At 43.4% G+C, this 19400-nt stretch overlaps 1 protein-coding gene across 1 annotated transcript; it reads right to left on the minus strand.

Annotated features, from left to right (window-relative positions):
• Positions 1 to 870: 870 nt before the first annotated feature.
• Positions 871 to 17838, minus strand: CFAP73 (cilia and flagella associated protein 73). The gene is given in 8 exon segments (XM_060784102.2): positions 871 to 999; positions 2101 to 2259; positions 2347 to 2568; positions 3628 to 3828; positions 3992 to 4096; positions 8459 to 8564; positions 17655 to 17712; positions 17715 to 17838. Coding segments are annotated over 8 exon segments (1104 nt in total).
• Between the last annotated feature and the right edge of the window lie 1562 nt (positions 17839 to 19400).

Below are 19400 nucleotides of genomic sequence, written 5' to 3' on the forward strand. Positions count from 1 at the left end.
TCTCCCTCTTTGCTATTTTCTCCACACAACAGTCCAACGAAGTTGGCCAGGCTGAGCCGAAAGTCACACTGTTGTTTCCATACCTCAGTCACCCAATCTCTGTTCTTAAACAGAATGCCAGTGGCTTTCTGGTCTTATGGCAAATCATATATTTTTGCTTTTAGGGTTGAAGGCCCTCAAAGCTTGCACACACTGCAGCATCTGTGGGGTTACCACAATATTGCCACTACAATGTGTCTTGCGGCAGAGTTTCCCCTGAATTTGGACTTACTCTCTGAGGTCCCCAGAGCAAATATTCCTCTTACCCATTCATTCAAAGAGAATCTTTGTTCCAGAGAGCAATGCCAATGTGGCACAGTGGCGTGAGCATTGGGCTAGGACTTTGAGACCTGGGTTCAAATCCCCACTCGGCCATGAAAATGTATTGGGTGACTCTGGGCAATCCCCACTCTTGTAGAAAACCCCACGATAGGGTTGCCATAAGTCAGAAACGACTTGAAGGCACAATGCTCCCCTTGTATCTTTTAAGGTGACTAGGACTGACAGGAATTAAGAGTTCAACAAGTTTCAAAACTCATCAATTTCCCAGCCTTTTCCTAAGCTTTCTCAAAGTTTTCAGTAGAGACAATCCACTTTTTATAAAACTTTTTATTCGTTTCTTATTGGCAGTTCATGAGGGCGAGAAACCTGCCGGTGGTTTTGACAAAGACAGCCGAACATCCCAAGAAGTGAATTGGCTGGCTCTGTTGAATCCAAATCTCCCCATGTCCTCCTTCATGCCCACATCAGCAAATATAGTGTTAACGGTTGTCTGTTGCCAATATGAGAGGTTGCCATTTGGAGTTACAGAAGCAGCTGAGGTTTCCCTGCTCACCCGGGATGCTGAATGCTGGCCTCGGACTGAGACGCTGTCCTGGGCTCTGGCTGTGAAACTGGTGTGGGTTCACTTTTACGGAAATTGGCCAGGATGTCAATTAAGTCCACGATGCAGAGCTGGACCTGGTGGGAAAGAGATTTGAGATGAGCTCAAGCTACACTAATCTGAGTTGAGTTACCTGATGTTTGGCGGGTAGACGCCCATTACACTATGTAACACAATTTTTGTTCTTGGGTTAATAAATGACATTTCCTAATCATAAAAACATGGCAAAAGTTGATTAAACTGCAAAAAACTTTTTTGCTATCGTTTTTCAATGCATATCTCATCATCGGATCTCAACCAATTCAACTTAGTTTGCAGCAGCCACAAAAACAAAGTTTCTGGAGTAGAACTACTTTCAGAGTAAGTGCCGCACAATTAAACAGGAAACAACACATTCAAACCATTTTCCCCCCAATTTTTGTTACATAGTGTAATGGGATAAAGCTGAGCTATGAAATAAAAATACAGCAAACAGCAAAATGTTTAGAACAATTGTGAGGTAGCCTTTGCCTGAAGCTAACAGATCTGGACCTATTGGTAGCCCTAATTAAACAAAGCAAATGACTTGGATTAATCTATGAATGGACTCAGTATTCAACCATTGATTCAACAGACCTAGTTATATATATATATCATGTCAGGAGCGACTTGAGAAACTTGAGAAAGTCGCTTCTGGTGTGAAAATTGGCCGGCTGCAAGGACATTACCCAGGGAATGCCCAGATGTTTTGATGTTTTACCATCCTTGTGGGAGGCTTCTCTCATGTCCCCACATGTGGAGCTGGAGCTGACAGAGGGAGCTCATCTGCGCTCTCCCCGGATTTGAACCCTGGACCTGTCGGTCTTCAGTCCTGCTGGCACAAGGGTTTAACCCATTGTGCCACTGGGGGCTAGTTGGGACTAAATGACTGAATGTCCAACCTCTGGCTCAAATATTTTTGTCATAGCTACAACACCCATGATTTCCAGCCAGCAGCGGGTCTGTGACAGTATATGGACTACAGTTCCCATCAGCCATAGTCTGCAAGCTTAGGGGTGCTTGGTATTGCAATCTAACGTGTGAAGGGTTCGGCCACTGAGAATAATAGGAGCTGCACCCCCAACTCCTCTTCAAACCAAGGGATTACAGAAGTCTGACTATAAATAGACTAGAGTGAAGGGAACTGTATGAACACTGACCGCATTGAGCTGAGCATTGGTGTCATCCAGGGGCACATTGGTGGGCATCTTCTTATATTTGGCAACCATCTGGAAGAGGTTCAAGGTGGCCAACTTCACCTGCCCAAGTTCCAAGGTCTTGTGGGCGGCCGTGTTCTGTATGCGAAACCAGTTTGACTCCTGAAACCAGGAAGGCAAGAGAAATCTCACACGTCTTGCCTCCACTTCACCTTTCAGTGCCAACGAGGCCAGTTACCAGTTTCTTACCAGTTCCAGTACTTTGGTCTGGACCTGGTCCATCTGAGCCTGTAGCTTGGCCACCCGGTTGTTCTCCTGCAGGATCTGGTTGCCGCTCTCCTCTCGATACTGCTCCAAGTGGGCATGTGCCTCTTCCACGGCTTCACGGGCAACATGCTCCCGCTGCACCAAGGCCGCCTGGGTGGACAGCAGGGCCTGGAAACGGGCAATCAGCTCTGGGATGTCCTGAAACTGAATTGGAAGAGGGTGCGAGAATCATCACATTGAGGAAGGGTCTCGAGAGGCCATCTAGTCCGGCCCACTTCTATACAGGAACATGTAGTGAAAGCACTCCTAAGTGCTTAGAGTCTAGAAATGTGTCATACAATCATGGAGTTGGAAGAGACCACAAAATCCATCCAGTTCAACCCCATTTTGCCAGGCAGGAATCCAAGCCCTCCCAACAGATGGCCATCCAGCTTCTGCTTCAAAATCTCCAGAGAAGGAGACTCCACTGGATTCCCAGGCAGCGTATTCTACTACCAAATAGCTCTTACCAAAAAGAAATTCTTCAGGTGGCATCTTCTTTTTCCTGCCATTTTAATCAATGGCTCTATTGTGTCCTAGTGTTTGGAGCAGCAGAGAACAAGCCTGCCCCCTTCCTCAATGGGACCTCCTTTCAAATCTTTATTAAGTCCCCTCTCAGCCTTCTTTTTGCCAAGATAACATCCCCAGCTTTCTAACTCACTCCTAATAGGACTTGGCGACCAAACCTTTGAACATTTTTGTAGCCTTTCTCTGGAAACTCCATTTTCTCCATCTCCTTCTTGAATCACATTACTCAGAACTGCACATGGGGTAATTATTCCAGGAGAGATTGGGGCTATGACTCCTCTCAATGTAGACAATGTAGACCTATTGATGCAGCCCGGAATCACATTGGCTTGTTAAGCTGCCACATCACACCTTTGACTCAGTGGGACACCATGGATGTATGTCATTTCTTCTCCAGGAGGGGTAGCTGTCAAGCTATGGAGATCTTGGTAAAGCTCCTTTGGACTCAAGACACCCCAATTGTCACAGTCACTGGTCATACTAACAAAAACGTCCTGTGAATTAAATTGGAAAAAGGAACTTTGCCAAGATCTGGAACGACATGGTGCCAACCAGTTATCGCCCTCTCATCCTGACATGGAGGAAAGGAGGCAGAGCTGACACAAGACATGGGGGCATGCTGGTTTGGATAAGGCCAGCTTGTGGCATCTTGAGCAAGTGGTTGGGGGAAAACATGAGACGTTCTTGTCCTCTCACCTGGTCTGTGTTTTCCAGGACCTTCCACAGATAATCCGGGAAGACCTTGTGAGCAGCCAGACGCTTCTGAAGCTTCTCCCTCACTGTCAGCAGCCGTGTAATTTCTCCCCGAAGGCGCTCAGTTTCTGCCCCTCGCTGGGTGGCTTGGCGCTGTTCTAGCCCGGCTTTGCGTAAGGCCCGGCTTCGCTTGGCATCGTTTTCCTGCCAAAGAGGGGCAAATCAGCTCAGAAGCCTATTCCTTCATTCTTTCCGACTGTCCCAATTCAGCAGGAATGGTCCCGACAAATCCTCTACTATCTTTCCTTGGCTTATATGCCCCACCATCCTGTACCCTGGCAATGCCCTCCAATCCCCTCCTCCAGACCTTCAGGAACTTGTCAAACTTCAAGATGGCCTGTTTGAGCTGCCTCTCTTTGCCTTCCAGCTCCCGGCGTCGCTCCTGGATGTCTTCCATCTTGATTTGAAACTCCTGCAAAAGGGATACAAAAAGCAGCAAACGAGGGAGACCCATGTATTTGACAAAGCATCCCCAAACTGATGGCTTTCCTTGACATATTCTGAGCTGCCAATTCGTCTAGCCAGGAGCTGGGTTCTCACTTCTTTGAATCCTATTCTGCAAATCCGGTTGGCAAAGTTTGGGAATTGTCAGCTCAGTACTTCAAGAGGTCACTGTGACTCTTTGCTTTCGCATGTCCTGACGCTTTGATCTCCCTTAATACTCTGCACAGATTTCCTAAAATCACAAAAACCCAGGCTTCTACAAGGCAATAAATTGTGTGTGTTGCCTTCTGTTCCTAGCAGGTACTTTAAAGCCAACCAGCTCCTTCATCTCTCTTTTTTAAAATTTATTTTATTGAACTATTAACTTAGTGGGCTATGAGTATGGCGTAGATGTAGCTTATCTTGTTTTCAGCGGCTCAGCAGCTTAATTATAGGGTTGGATTCCACTAAAGACACTTCTAGACAGTGCCAAAATGCAGGATTTCTAAGAGGGGCAAAAAACAAAACAAAAACAAAAACTGGACCTGAGAGCAGATCTCCACACAGACCTTGCCAGTCCTGGGATTTCTTCCCCTGCCATCCACACTGGCCTCTCTTTTGTGTCACGGGATAAAATGGAGGGGCAGACAGGGACATTTCAAAATTTATTTATCGTGTCAGGGGCAGACCAAACAGTTGCATTGCATTTTTTAACAAACAAACAAACTAACAGACAGACAAAACACAAATTTTGCAAGCTTGGTAGTTGATTAAATGTCCTTTGACCAGTATCTGGCCACTTGGAGTGCCTCTGGTGTTGCTGCAAGGAGGTCCTCCATTGTGTATGTGGCAGGGTTCAGGTTGCATTGCAGCAGGTGGTCAGTGGTTTGCTCTTCTCCACACTCGCATGTTGTGGATTCCACTTTGTAGCCCCATTTCTTAAGGTTGGCTCTGCATCTTGTGGTGCCAGAGCGCAGTCTGTTCAGCACCTTCCAAGTCGCCCAGTTTTCTGTGTGCCCGGGGGGGGGGGGGGGGGGAGTCTCTCATTTGGTATCAGCCATTGATTGTGGTTCTGGGTTTGAGCCTGCCACTTTTGACTCCCGCTTGCTGAGGTGTTCCAGCAAGTGTCTCTGTAGATCTTAGAAAACTATTTCTTGATTTAAGTCATTGACGTGCTGGCTGATATCCAAACAGGGAATGAGCTGGAGATATTACTGCCTTGGTCCTTTCACTATTGGCTGCTACTTCCCAGCGGATGTCAGGTGGTGGGTGCAATACCGGCTAAACAGTGTAATTTCTCCAGTGGTGTAGGGTGCAGACACCCCGTGATAATGCGGCATGTCTCATTAAGAGCCACATCCACTGTTTTAGTGTGGTGAGATGTGTTCCACACTGGGCATGCGTACTCAGCAGCAGAGTAGTATAGCGCAAGGGCAGATGACTTCACTGTGTCTGGTTGTGATCCCCAGGTTGTGCCAGTCAGCTTTCGTATGATATTGTTTCTAGCGTCCACTTTTTGTTTGATGTTCAGGCAGTGCTTCTTGTAGGTCAGGGCACAGTCCAGAGTGACTCCCAGGTATTTGGGTGCGCTGCAATGCTCCAGTGGGATTCCTTCCCAGGTGATCCTCAGAGCTCGGGATGCTTGTCTGTTCTTAAGGTGAAAAGCACATGTCTGTGTTTTAGATGGATTAGGGATCAGCTGGTTTTCCCTGTAATAGGCAGTAAGAGCACCGAGAGCTTCGGAGAGCTTCTGTTCAACCATCTCAAAGCTCCCTGCTTGAGCGGTAATGGCACAATCATCTGCATAGATGAAACTCTCTGTCCCTTCTGGCAGTGGCTGGTCATTTGTGTAAATGTTGAACATGGATGGAGCGAGCACGCTCCCCTGAGGCAGGCCGTTCTTCTGTTTCTGCCATCTGCTTCTCCGGCCCTGGAACTCAACAAAAAAGCTCCTGTTTTGTAGCAGGTTTCCTATGAGGCGGGTGAGATGATATTATACATTTTTCTCAGGAGGAGGTGGTGGTTTACAGTATCATAAGCTGCTGACAGGTCTATGAAGACAGCTCCTGTGATCTGCTGCCTTTCAAAGCCATCTTCTATGTGCTGAGTCAGGTTCAGGACTTGCGATGTGCAGCTTTTGCCTTTCCTGAAGCCAGCTTGAAAATAAAAGTATATGTTTATGCGCTGATCCATATATGTGCATATTCGCATGTGCGCATATACAGATAATAATAATAATAATAATCTTTATTTATACCCCGCCACCATCTCCCCAACAGGGATCCAAGGCGGCTAACATGAGGCCAGGTCCAAAATTATAACAAAACAAATACAAATATAGCAAATAAAATACAAACAAGCAAAACACCATCAAAATAAATAAATAACATAACGAAATAAAATAACAGGTCCAAAATGACATGAAAAGAAATAAGACACAGTAGGCAGGCCAGATATATTAAAAGTGAAGTTGATAAAATTTGATAAAACCCTGGATGAGATGGGTAGAATATGTTTCTGAGAGAGAATGTGTTTCTAAGGGGGGGGGGGGGAATCAGTGCATAATTGAGGGATTTTTTTAAAAAAACCTGCCAGATTTTCCCCTTCCCTAATTATTAAACGTCTGTTTAATACTAAAAGTAAAGGTAAAGGTTTTCCCCTAGTCTAGTTGTGTCCAACTCTGGGGGTGGAGCTCATCTCCATTTCTAAGCCAAAGAGCCAGCATTGTCCGTAGACACCTCCTAGGTCAAGTGGCCAGCATGACTGCACAGAGCACCGTTACCTTCCCTCAGAAGCAGTACCTATTGATCTACTCACATTAGCATGTTTTTGAACTGCTAGGTTGGCAGAAGCTGGGGCTAACAGGGAGAGCTCACCCTGCTCCCTGGATTCGAACCGCCAACCTTTCAGTTAGAAAATTCAGCAGATCAGCGATTTAAGCTGCTGCGCTACCAGGGGGTCCATAGTTTAATACAATAAAGTGAAAAATAAAGAGTTTCTGACTCTCCATTCATGCTTCCTGTCAATCAGCTATGTGTCCGCATGACAACCCAATCAGCTGATCAGCTGTTTCAGGCTTTAAAAAAGGAACAGGTATCAGCCGGAGCAGTCCTGGAGGCAGGGGAAGTAAAACAGTGTTTTCTGGCATGCAGGGTCCAATAGACATGCAAAGATCCGCTTCTTTCAGCCAGAAACAGGATAAAGGGGGGCTTTTTTATCCCATGGCTTCCCTCCTTCGTAGCGAATCATTATGAGTTTTCCAGTGACATTTGAAACAGGATTTTGAAACGGGAGCTCTTATGATTAAAGTACTGTGTGGATGGGGCCTAAAAGTTGACCCTAGAGCTGTGTTGGAGAACCTAGAGATCCACAGAGAGGACACCTGTCTAGAAATTTCTAGGTCTTCTAGTGCAATTGCACCACCGAGAGCCCCCGGTGGCACAATGGGTTAAACCCTTGTGCCGGCAGGATCGCTGACCAAAAGGTCAGCAGCTCGAATCTGGGGAATGGGGTGAGCTCCCATCTGTCAGCTCCAGCTTCCCATGCAGGGACATGAGAGAAGCCTCCCACAGGATGGTAACACATCCGGGTGCCCCCTGGGCAACGTCCTTGCAGACAGCCAATTCTCTCACACCAGAAGCGACTTGCAGTTTCTCAAGTCGCTCCTGATACCAAAAAGTGCAATTCTATAGTTATCGTCTACTACACATTGACCATAGAGTCATACTGGAAGAGTTAAGAGATTCCTAAAGGATGGCTGTCACTGGAGGATCACAGGAAACAGCCAGCTATTACCCCAAGAGGCCATTAAAGGGTTACCATGGAGACCTACATCTGTCGGGTGTGCTCACTCCCTGAGGGACAGAGGAAGTACTGCTTTGCTTTTTGGTTTGGTGATAGTTTTCCTATTACAAGATAGTTTTCCTACTAAATACCATTCCAGAATGCAAACCGGGGACCAAAGCAAGAATATAACAAAAGTGACAATACGTATGATGTTTGTTCTTCAAGGGCTCCTCCATGGCTTGATTGGAACTGCATCAAACTTGGCACACGGACCCATCATGATCCAATGTAAAATACTGGTTGGATTGAAGGGGGGGGGGCTTATAGAGGATGATAGTAGTTGTAATTCCCCACATCCAGAGAGACACAGGAATCCCACCCATGATGGATCACGCTTGGCATAGAAACCCATCATGATCCAGCTTAAAATGCGGATCATGAAGCCATTTTACAGGTATGTATTTTCTAATGGGACAAATCATAAAACTATATGGTTCCCTTCTGTACAGAAGTAAGTGTCATGTCTTTGAAACTGGACTTGCCATTCCAGCAGAGCCTGCATTACCTCCTTCTTGGCAGCCAGGGCCTGCTCCACTTGGGCCAGCTCTCTCTGCTTCTCCAAGAGGCAGCAAGCCGAGGGCAGAAAGTCATCCTCTTTTTGAGGGATGTCCCTGGAAGATGCAAGCAGAAGAATCACAAGAAGAGATAAACCAAAAATACAAAAATTGTTGGGACTCAGCCTGTGATTGAACCTGAGCCTGGACTTGAACCTGTAAATGTGTTTCAGTCTCTTGATGTTTCTATGTCTGATGTGGGTAATGAGGAGAGAAATCAGTGCCCTGTTGCTTCTGATGTGGGGGATGCTGGGACTGACTCTGAGGTGCAAGATGGAGACACTTTGGTCAATGAGTTTCATGCAGACACTGACAGAGACGTTTTGGAGCAAAGGGCAGATTCTCATGAGAATGTTTCTTTCAGGCCTTGGGAGAAAGTTTTGCTCCCTCCGTCTGTGAGCTCTCCAGATTCTAGTTTGGAAAACAGTCTGACACCTGGTAAAGTTAATAAGGAGTCAGATAAGCAGAGTCGGCGGCTGGAGATTAGCCAGAATCGACAAGAGGCCCAATGCTTACGTAGCTCCGAAAGAATTTGTCAATTAAAGTCAAAGACTGGGGGGGAAACAAAACCAGTTTTTGGGATTTAAGGTTTGCCTGTAGAAAATCTTGTCAGATCAGGCATCGTTCGGAAACTAAGTTCTTGTGCCATGGAAGTCTTGTTCAAGGGATCTTGTTTCTGTGGAGTTTTTTTAGCCTTTTGGATTGTCTTTGCTTCCTGTCTGGATTAATGCTGTCTTGGATTGCCTGTATTTCTTGTGTGGACATTGCTTTGGGTTACTACTGTTTATGGACTAATACTTTTTGAAACCTTCTGATTTTCTTACAAGCATTTATTTCTTCTGGGTATTTACTAAGCTTCAATAAAAGAAGATTTGATTCTTCACTTTTCGTGTGGTGTGTTTTAAGTCAGAGGGCTTCTTCTGGACCTGGAGTGCAACAAAATATTTCCTGGTTCCAATATCTTCAAATCAAAGGATACTATGATAAAGATAAAAAGATAGGATTTACAGACAAAGAAAAGTTCTGGGATAACATATGGAACTCGGAAAATATACAAGAAATTGTTGGAATGGTCGACGGAGATGGAACAGGTAAAAGAATGTATTATAAAGTGGGTGCCCAACATAGGGTGCCCAATAAAAATAGAAGAATGAGGAAAAAATCTGAAATAAGAAATTGAAATATACCTATGCAACAGATTTAAAAGAAAACTGGTATAAAATGATGTTTTGATGGTACAATATTCCCTTGCTACTTCGTGGTTTGCTTTTTGCAGACTCGCTGTTTCGCGGGTTTTTGCCTCCCAGTTATGAATGGTTGCTGTTGCCCAGAGTAGCGTTCTAATCCTGCCTCCTGGCAATGATGGAGTGTGAAAGGGGAGAGATTGGAAAGCAAAGCAGAGATGGCTAGCAAAAAGAAAAAGTGTGTGTGGTGCCTTTAAATCTCTCCTCACTTCTGCCTCACCCTCGAAACTCGCTATACATATATAGCATCCCTACTTCGTGGATTTTCACTTTTCGCAGATGGTCCTGGAATGTAACATCCACGATAAGTGAGGGAACACTGTATATAACTCCACTTTTCAACATTTATGTCAATGACCTGCCAGATTTCTCAGCAGCTCAAATGTTCACCTGCCAAAAATTGGTAACAGACACGTAAATACTCTTTTATACGCAGATGACATGATTCTGATGTCAAATACACAAATAGGATTACAAAGAATACTGAGCAAACTTAACACTTACGCCCACAAAAACAAGCTGACAATAAACAAATCTAAGTAAAAAATAATGGTGTTTAGAAATTGCCCTTCTAGACACAAATAGGTTCTTGATGTAGAGCGAATAGAACAGGTTAGCTCTTTTACATATCTAGGCTTGGTATATTCAGAGACAGGCTCATGGCTTGCACACTTTCAGTCTTGTGCGATCAAAACTAGGGCACGTTCTAACACACTGGCAAGATTGTTATCCCATAAATATCCTGGCTCTGTATCTCCGATAATCAAAGTATACAAAGCAAAAATTGTCCCCATGATATTATATGGAGCTGAAATCTGGGGCCTAAGCAAACTACCAATACTGGAACAAGCACAATCAAAATTTCTAAGACAGGTACTTGGTGTTGACATCAAGACCAACGCTGCTGCAGTAAGAGCAGAGCTAGAAATATATTCTGTCAAAGGACTTGCTAAAATCAGGGCCTTTAATTACTGGTCTAAAATAAGAAACCTCAGAAAAGATATTAAAAAATTCATATGGAAAGGTCAGAAAAACAGAATAAGTTATATAAACCTTTGCGACAGCAAGAGATGAGGAGGCTTGGCTCTCCCAGATCTACAAATGTACTATGAGGCAGCAGCCCTAAGCTGGTTAAAGGATTGGGTCACTTTAGAACAGTGTTTCTCAACCTGGGGGTCGGGACCCCTGGGGGGGTCGCGATGGGGTGTCGGAGGGGTCGCCAAAGACCATCAAGATACACAGTATTTTCTGCTGGTCATGGGAGTTCTGTGTGGGAAGTCTGGCCCAATTCTATTGTTGGTGGGGTTCAGAATGCTCTTTGGTAGTAGGTGAACTATAAATCCCAGCAACTACAACTGCCAAATGTCAAGATTCTATTTTCCCCAAATTCCACCAGTGTTTACATTTGGGCATATTGAGAATTCGTGCCAAGTTTGGTCCAGATCCATCATTGTTTGAGTCCACAGTGCTCTCTGGGTGTAGGTGAATTACAACTCCCAAAACTCAAGTTCAATGCCCACCGAATCCTACCAGTATTTTCTCTTGGTCATGGGAGTTCAGTGTGCCAAGTTTGATTCAATTCCATTGTTGGTGGAGTTCAGAATGATCTTTGATTGTAGGTGAACTATAAATCCCAGCAATTACAACTACCAAATGTCAAGGTCTATTTCCCCCAAACTCCCAACAGTGGTCACATTTGGGCATATTGAATATTCGTGCCAAGTTTAGTCCAGATCTATCAATGTTGGAGTCCACAGTGCTTTCTGGAGATAGGTGAACTACAACTCCCAAACTCAAAGCCAATGCTCACCTAACCCTTTCATTATGTTTTGCTGGTCATGGGCATTCTGTGTGCCAAGTTTGAGTCAATTCCATCTCTGGTGGAGTTCAGAATTTGATTGTAGGTGAACTATAAATCCCAGCAACTACAACTCCCAAGGTCCAGAGAATGAAAATACATCCTGCCTATCAGATAATTACATGACAATTCATAACAGTAGCAAAATTCCAGTTATGAAGTAGCAACGAAAATATTTTTAGGGTTGGGGGTCACCACAACACGAAAAACTGTTTTAAGGGGTCGTGGCGTTAGGAAGGTTGAGAACCACTGCTTTAGAAAAAAGGAAATTACTAGCCCTAGAAGGGCACGACCTCATGCAGGGATGGCATAACTACCTGTGGAGAGGGAAAGCTACGAAAGAGAGAAGAAAAAAAAAACCATTTTATTAGGGCCGCCCTCATCCAGGTATGGGAAAAATACAAAGCAAGATTTTATTCCAAAACCCCACTTTGGTTCTCTCCCAACGAAGCCAACCAGATAAGGGAGGTCCCAAGAGATAGGTTGTTAACAAGAACCCTGGACAACTTGGAAGTGCATCATAATAGAGATAGAAAACCCTCCCCATGAATGTGTTGAATGAATGTGTGTGAGTGTGTGAGAGCCTCCCCCCTTTTTTCTTTCATTCCCTCCTCCTTTTTGCGGAGAAGCCTTCTCAATTGGGCCCTCTTATTCTTTTTTCCTACCCTTCTATCACAACCCAGGTTGTCCCCACAACCTGGGGATCACAACCAGACACAGCCTGAAGAAGAGAAGGCTGAGAGGAGATATGATAGCCATGTATAAATATGTGAGAGGAAGCCACAGGGAGGAGGGAGCAAGCTTGTTTTCTGCTTCCTTGGAGACTAGGACGCAGAACAATGGCTTCAAACTACAAGAGAGGCGATTCCATCTGAACATGAGGAAGAACTTCCTGACTGTGAGAGCCGTTCAGCAGTGGAACTCTCTGCCCCGGAGTGTGGTGGAGGCTCCTTCTTTGGAAGCTTTTAAACAGAGACTGGATGGCCATCTGTCAGGGGTGATTTGAATGCAACATTCCTGCTTCTTGGCAGGGGGTTGGACTGGATGGCCCATGAGGTCTCTTCCAACTCTTTGATTCTATGATTCTACAGTGAAGACATCGGCCCTTGCACTATGCTACTCTGCTGCTGAGTGTGCATGACCAGTGTGGAACACATCGCACCACACTAAAACAGTAGATGTGGCTCTTAATGAGTCATGCCGCATTATCACGGGGTGTTTGCGCCCTACACCACTGGAGAAATTACACTGCTTAGCCGGCATTGCACCACCTGACATCCGCCAGGAAGTAGCAGCCAATAGTGAAAAGACCAAGGCAGAGACATCTCCAGCTCATCCCTTGTTTGGGTATCAGCCAGCACGTCAACGACTTAAATCTAGAAATAGTTTTCTAAGATCTACAGAGACACTCGCTGGAACACCTCAGCAAGCGAGAGTCCAAAAGTGGCAGGCTCAAACCCAGAACCTCAACCAATGGCTGATACCAAATGAGAGACTCCCCCCAGGGCACACAGAAGACTGGGTGACTTGGAAGGCGCTGAACAGACTGTGCTCTGGCACCACGAGATGCAGAGCCAACCTCAAGAAATGGGGCCACAAAGTGGAATCCACGACATGCGAGTGTGGAGAAGAGCAAACCACTGACCACCTGCTGCAATGCAACCTGAGCCCTGCTACATGCACAATGGAGGACCTTCTTGCAGCAACACCAGAGGCACTCCAAGTGGCCAGATACTGGTCAAAGGACATTTAATCAACTACCAAACTTGCAAATTTTGTATTTTGTCTGTTTGTTTTGTTTTGTTCTGTCAGAAATGTAATACAATGAACTGGTTGCCCTGAGATGACAAATAAATAAATATCACAACCCAGTTGTTCCACAATTTTTTATGTATTCAAAATACCCACAATAAAAATATTATAAAATAAAATAAGAAACCTCGAAAATAATAGACCTCCAAAATTGTGCTTTTTAGAACAATCTAATGGTGAAAACCAAGCTTCCTGGTCAGAACAATTAACAAGCTTCCTCTGCACCTGCAGATTACGAATTGCCTCCTTAGGCCAAAATAGGGATGCTGAAAAAAGGACAGTAACTCAAAGGATCCTAGATAAAGTAAAGACTCTCTGTATATATTTCAGATTTCAATATTAATGTCAAAAATATGTAGTATGATTTTACATAGGATTTGTGCTACATTAGAACAGTCAAGACAAATATCACTTAAGTAAAATAAACATTAAATATTAAATAACCAGAAAAATAAAATAAGGTGTAAACACTAAACTAATCTGGGAATCTGCTATTGCAACACATCCAACGAAGTGGTTTAAAACCAGTATATAAAAAAGATTAGGACTAAGTATGTTCCAGTCTACTTGGAATACACGAAGCTCATTCCAGAAAGATATAGCCACTCTGTCAAACACAGGAGCCTTGAAGTGGTTAGAGCGCTTTAAACATAATTTCCAGAGGAAGCCGTACCTAAAAGCTGATATGCCAAGGCACCTAAGAGGTGCTTTTACCAGGACAATAATTGAACAAATTGAATCCATGGAGACAAGGCTGATTCAATCATATCTCAGATGAAGAAAGAATATGTATCTGTGGTGCCCCCGAAGTCGAAAATATGAACCACACTTTACATCACTGCAATCTATATGAAAAAGAAAGGAAACAATATGTATGGCCTTTTATTTGCAATAAAACAAGTTGGGATACAGTGGCCAAAATCTCATTTTTGTTGGCTGGTTTTAACCCCATTCTGACAACAAAAGTTGCCCTTTATTTGTTTAAAGCTGCTAAAAGGAGATTGGAGTACATAGATCAGATTGGGGTGCAGTGTAGAGGAGACGAGGATAGTTGATGCATATATCTATGGCTACCTGTATATTTGTATTTAATTTTAAGACGACTAGATGTATCTTGTATGTTGTGTCTGCACTGTCTTGTTTTTGATAATGCCAACTGGCTAATCAATAAGAATTGTTGTTGTTGTTGTATATAATTCCACAAAAAATAGGATTTTTTTACAAGAATATACAAAATTGTGTTATTAATGTAAGTTAGAATCTATTTGTAGTGATTTGTTTATATAAGAATTTTAAAAAATGTAACTGGGTGCCACTTAGCATATCTATTTTTTTTTGTCCTCTTTGAATTTAGTTTGTAAAAACCACAGAAGTGACTATGACATTTGATTGAATGAAAATAACCCGCAAGAAGCCTGATGAAGAGAATCTACTCTTGAAACAAGGACACAAAACACCCGGGAAATCTTGTTGTGTATTCCTAAGTTTGCTGAACACAACGCGAATTGTTTCCAAGTTTGATGTATTCTACGTGAACTATATTCCCAAGTTTATGGAACACTACGGTGTATTCCCAAGTTTGCTGAACACAATATGAATTGTTTCTAAGTTTGATATATTCAACGTGAACTATATTCCCAAGTTTGTGGAACACCTTGTTAATATTTGTTGAAAACTTTGTGGACATACTGAAATTGATCTATTTGACCTATGCAATTATTTTGTAAATCTTATATATTGTGTTTGTTGCACTATCAAAGTGTGTCCTGTATGTACTATGAAAGTTACTTAAACTGGTATTGTACTTAGGTCATTATAATAGGGCAATTACATATTTACAATTCTTTTCAATAAGGCCAACTGGCTAATCAATAAAAATGTTGTTGTTGTTGTTGTTGTTGTATATAACTCCACAAAAAATAGGAAATTTTTACAAGAATATACAAAATAAATGTTGGAAATGTGGAACTCAAGAAAGCACATTCTACCATATGTGGTGGACATACCCAAAGGCAAAAAAAAATTGGAAAGTGATTCAAGAAACATCCCAGAAAATAATAAAAACTAAATTACAATTGAAACCAGACTACTTTCTATCAGGATGAACAGATATAGAACTAGATCTGGATATAAATTGTGCCGACTGTAAACTGCCTTGAGTTGCCGTCGGGCTGAGAAAGGCGGTACATAAATACGGTAAATAAATGAATAAATAAATAAATGAAGACAATTTATTCAACGACATGACTACAGCTGCAAGGCTCATATAGGCGAAAAATTGGAGGCAGAAAGGCACTCCAACGGAGGAACAATGGATAATGAAAATGATGGACATTATGAGCACGGACAAATTAACCTAATTACTATCAAGGAAAACAAATGGATCTAGAACAAAAACAAATTGGCAGCCTTTCAAAGACTACCTTACTCAAGGAAAAATAAAAATATAAGTCCCTCACAACAAAGAAGATCGGCCTGCAGAGAAAACGAAAAGAAGAGATAAAATATGGAGGGAAAAAATAACAGCTTTAAAAAGATACCACGACACAAAAGATGGGAAGACCAAGAATCTGACACCCCTATTTCCTACCCATACCCCGAACTTACCCTCACCCCCCTACCCCTTATAGGATTTGCCCTTTATTTATTTACAGTATTTATATTCTGCCCTTCTCATCCCGTAGGGCAGAGTACAATATGCATATACATGGCAAATGTTCAATGCCATAGACCAGGTGGGCTGATAAAGCCCTCCAAGGTCATTTACCCGGCCCTCGCTCAGGGTCAACCTAAGTCTGAAATGACTTGAAAGCACACAACAACAACAATTCTATCTCATCAGCCAAAAGCAGGCCCACACTTCCCACTGAAATACTAATAAGTTTATATTTGTTAAAATTGTTCTTCATTTTAATTATTGTATATTTTAAGTGTTTTTGCACTACAAATAAGATATGTGCAGTGTGCATAGGAATTCATTCATGTTTTTTTTTCCAAATTATAATCCAGCCCTCCAACAGTTTGAGGGACTGTGACCTGGCCCACTGTTTAAAAAGTTTGAGGACCCCTGCCATAGACATACAACATATATAGACAGACACAGAGGCAATTTAACACTCCAGCTTTCAGGCTTCATGAGGGTATGCTCGATTCCGGCCATAGGGGGAGCTGCCGCTTCACTGTCCACTTATAATAATAATAATAATAATAACTTTATTTATACCCCGCTACCATCTCCCCATGGGACTCGGTGCGGCTTACATGAGGCCAAGCCCAAATACAACAATACAAACAATAATAACAACAATACAAGCAATTAAAATCAAACATAGACAATAAAACAATAACGTAAGCCTTAACAATAAGACAACACACTATTAAAAACTATGGGAAAGCCAAATGTAAATCGAAATTAAAAATAATGCTGGACATGGGCGAAAAAAGTGATGGGGCGTTTGTGGAAAACATACAAACAGACCTAAAACAATGTGAAGTGCTTTGGAGGACAAAGTGCTGTGGGATCATTATTCTGGGAAGGCACACTGGAACAACCACGTCTTCAAGCTCCTTCTAAAGACTGCCAGAGTTGGGGCATGCCTGATGTCCTTAGGAAGTGAGTTCCAGAGTGAAGGGGCCACCATCGAAAAGGCCCTCTCTCTCGTCCCCACTTGTGACGCCGAATCTTTGATGGAGTACTTCCTCATTCTTATGCACGCTGCTGGAAGGTTTTATGGTGTTGTAAATTAGTTAAATCAGCCTCCCCGCATCAAGCGGTACCTAAATTTCCTACTTGACAGATGCAACTGTCTTTTGGGCTGCATAGGTCAATAGTAAGCTGGACTATTAATGGTTGGGAGCTCACTCCGACCCGGGCTGGCTTCAAACTCATGACCTCTCAGTCAGTAGTGATTTAATGCAGCTGGCTACTAAATAGTTGCACCATTGCCCCTTAGACCCCAGGAGAGTTCTCCAGTTTTCCCATCCGTACATTCCAATCTGTGCTTTTCCCCATTCTATTCCCTTCTTACTTGCTTAATGATTTTATTAATATGTGTGTTAGAGAATGTTAATAATTTTTTTTAAAAGGTGCAAGCAGAAGCTCATCCATCACACTTACTGGTGCAACACTACAGTCACATCTAGAAGTGGATCTACACTGTGGAATGAATGCAGTTTGACCACAAACTATGTATTTCTGTACTGCCCTCTGCATTGTCCACTCGGCAGACTTACATCAGTTGCAACTTGTCCCGAAATGCCGCCCTGATCCGCTCCTCCCAAGGCGAAGCCATGGGATGGCGTTCAACTTTTCCAAAACCTCCAAAAGCAAACCCAGAGCAGCTTGCAAGAAGGAGCCAGAGGCGCGAGCCCCTTCTCGGTTGCCAAGGAGACGGCCCGCACAACGTTCTGTTGCCATGGCCACGCGTCCCGGGCTGGAGCCCCGCCTCCAGGCATCCAAGCTGCACCTCCTGTCCAATGAATGCAGCACTTTAAATGCCACCTTTAAGTGCTATGACATCCTGGAAGCTGTAGTTTGGCGAGGGACCAGCAGTTGCCAGAGCAGGCTCAAGACCTTGGGAAACTGCAACTCCCAAGCTCCTATAGCATTGAAACTCCTCTCCAAAGTCATAGGATGCGTCTGTGCTGTGGAATGGATGCAGTTTGAACCCACTTGAACTGCCTTGGCTCAATCTACAGGATCCGGAGAGTTGTAGTGTTGTAAGGTCTTGAGCCTTTCCTGCCCAAGAGTGCAAACTACAACTCCTAGGATCCCAGAGCAATCAGCTAAGTCAGTTCAAGTGATGCCAAATTACATTATTATTATTATTATTATTATTATTATTATTATTATTATTATTTGAAACATCACAAGATGAGTCCACAGTATACACTCTGCTGGCTGTTTTATTGGATCACACGTCGGACACTTCCCAAGTGTCTAGGACTGTGGGATGTATTGGCGAATTATACGTGCAGGTTCCAGTAAGGTGACCTTTTGCAGCTGACAGATGGTAATCTTCTCAGCGCCGATTGTATTTAAGTGCAGACCAAGGTCTTTAGGCACTGCACCCAGTGTGCCGATCACCACTGGGACCACCTTTATTTATTTATTTATTTATTTATTGTGTTGTCAAAGGCTTTCATGGCCGGAATCGCTGGGTTGCTGTGAGTTTTCCACACTGACTGGCCATGTTCCAGAAGCATTCCCTCCTGACATTTCACCCGCATCTATGGCAGGCATCCTCAGAGGTTGTGAGGTCTGTTAGAAACTAGGCAAGTGGGGGTTATACGCATATAATGTAATGTGTAATGTGCAGAGTGGGAGAAAGAACCCTTTTCTATTGGAGGCAAGTGGGAATGTTTCAATCGGCTACCTTGATTAGCATTAAATGGCCTTGCAGCTTCAAAGCCTGGCTGCTTCCTACCTTGGGGAATCTTAGGACCCTAGGACCCTAAGATCTTCTGGCGAGGCCCTACTCTCAGTCCCGCCTTCTTCACAGATTCAGTTGGCGGGAACGAGGGACAGGGACTTCTCAGCGGTGGCCCCTCGGCTATGGAACGCCCTCCCTAGGGATATCAGATTGGCCCCCACCCTCCTAACATTTCGCAAAAAAGTTAAAACCTGGCTCTTTGAGCAAGCTTTCTCAAATGCAGTGTAGCAGACAAACTCTGATCTTCAGAAAGACTGGACAATGTGATTGGATAATTATTTTAGTAATGAGACGCTGAGGATTTATACTTTTATCGGTTTTATTATTTTATTTAATGTTATTTATGATAAATGTTTTAATGGTTTTTATGTTATTGCGGGCATCGAATCATGCCATTTGTAAACTGCCCTGAGTCGTCCTCAGGCTGAGAATGGCAGTATATAAATATGGTAAATAAAATAAATAAATAAATAAATAAAACAAAATAAAATAATAAATAAATAATCCTTGTTTGGGAGATGTTAGCTGGACCTGAAACTGAGGAGGA

Source organism: Anolis sagrei, chromosome X (genome assembly GCF_037176765.1).
Source record: "Anolis sagrei isolate rAnoSag1 chromosome X, rAnoSag1.mat, whole genome shotgun sequence".
NCBI classification, from domain to species: Eukaryota; Metazoa; Chordata; class Lepidosauria; order Squamata; family Dactyloidae; genus Anolis; species Anolis sagrei.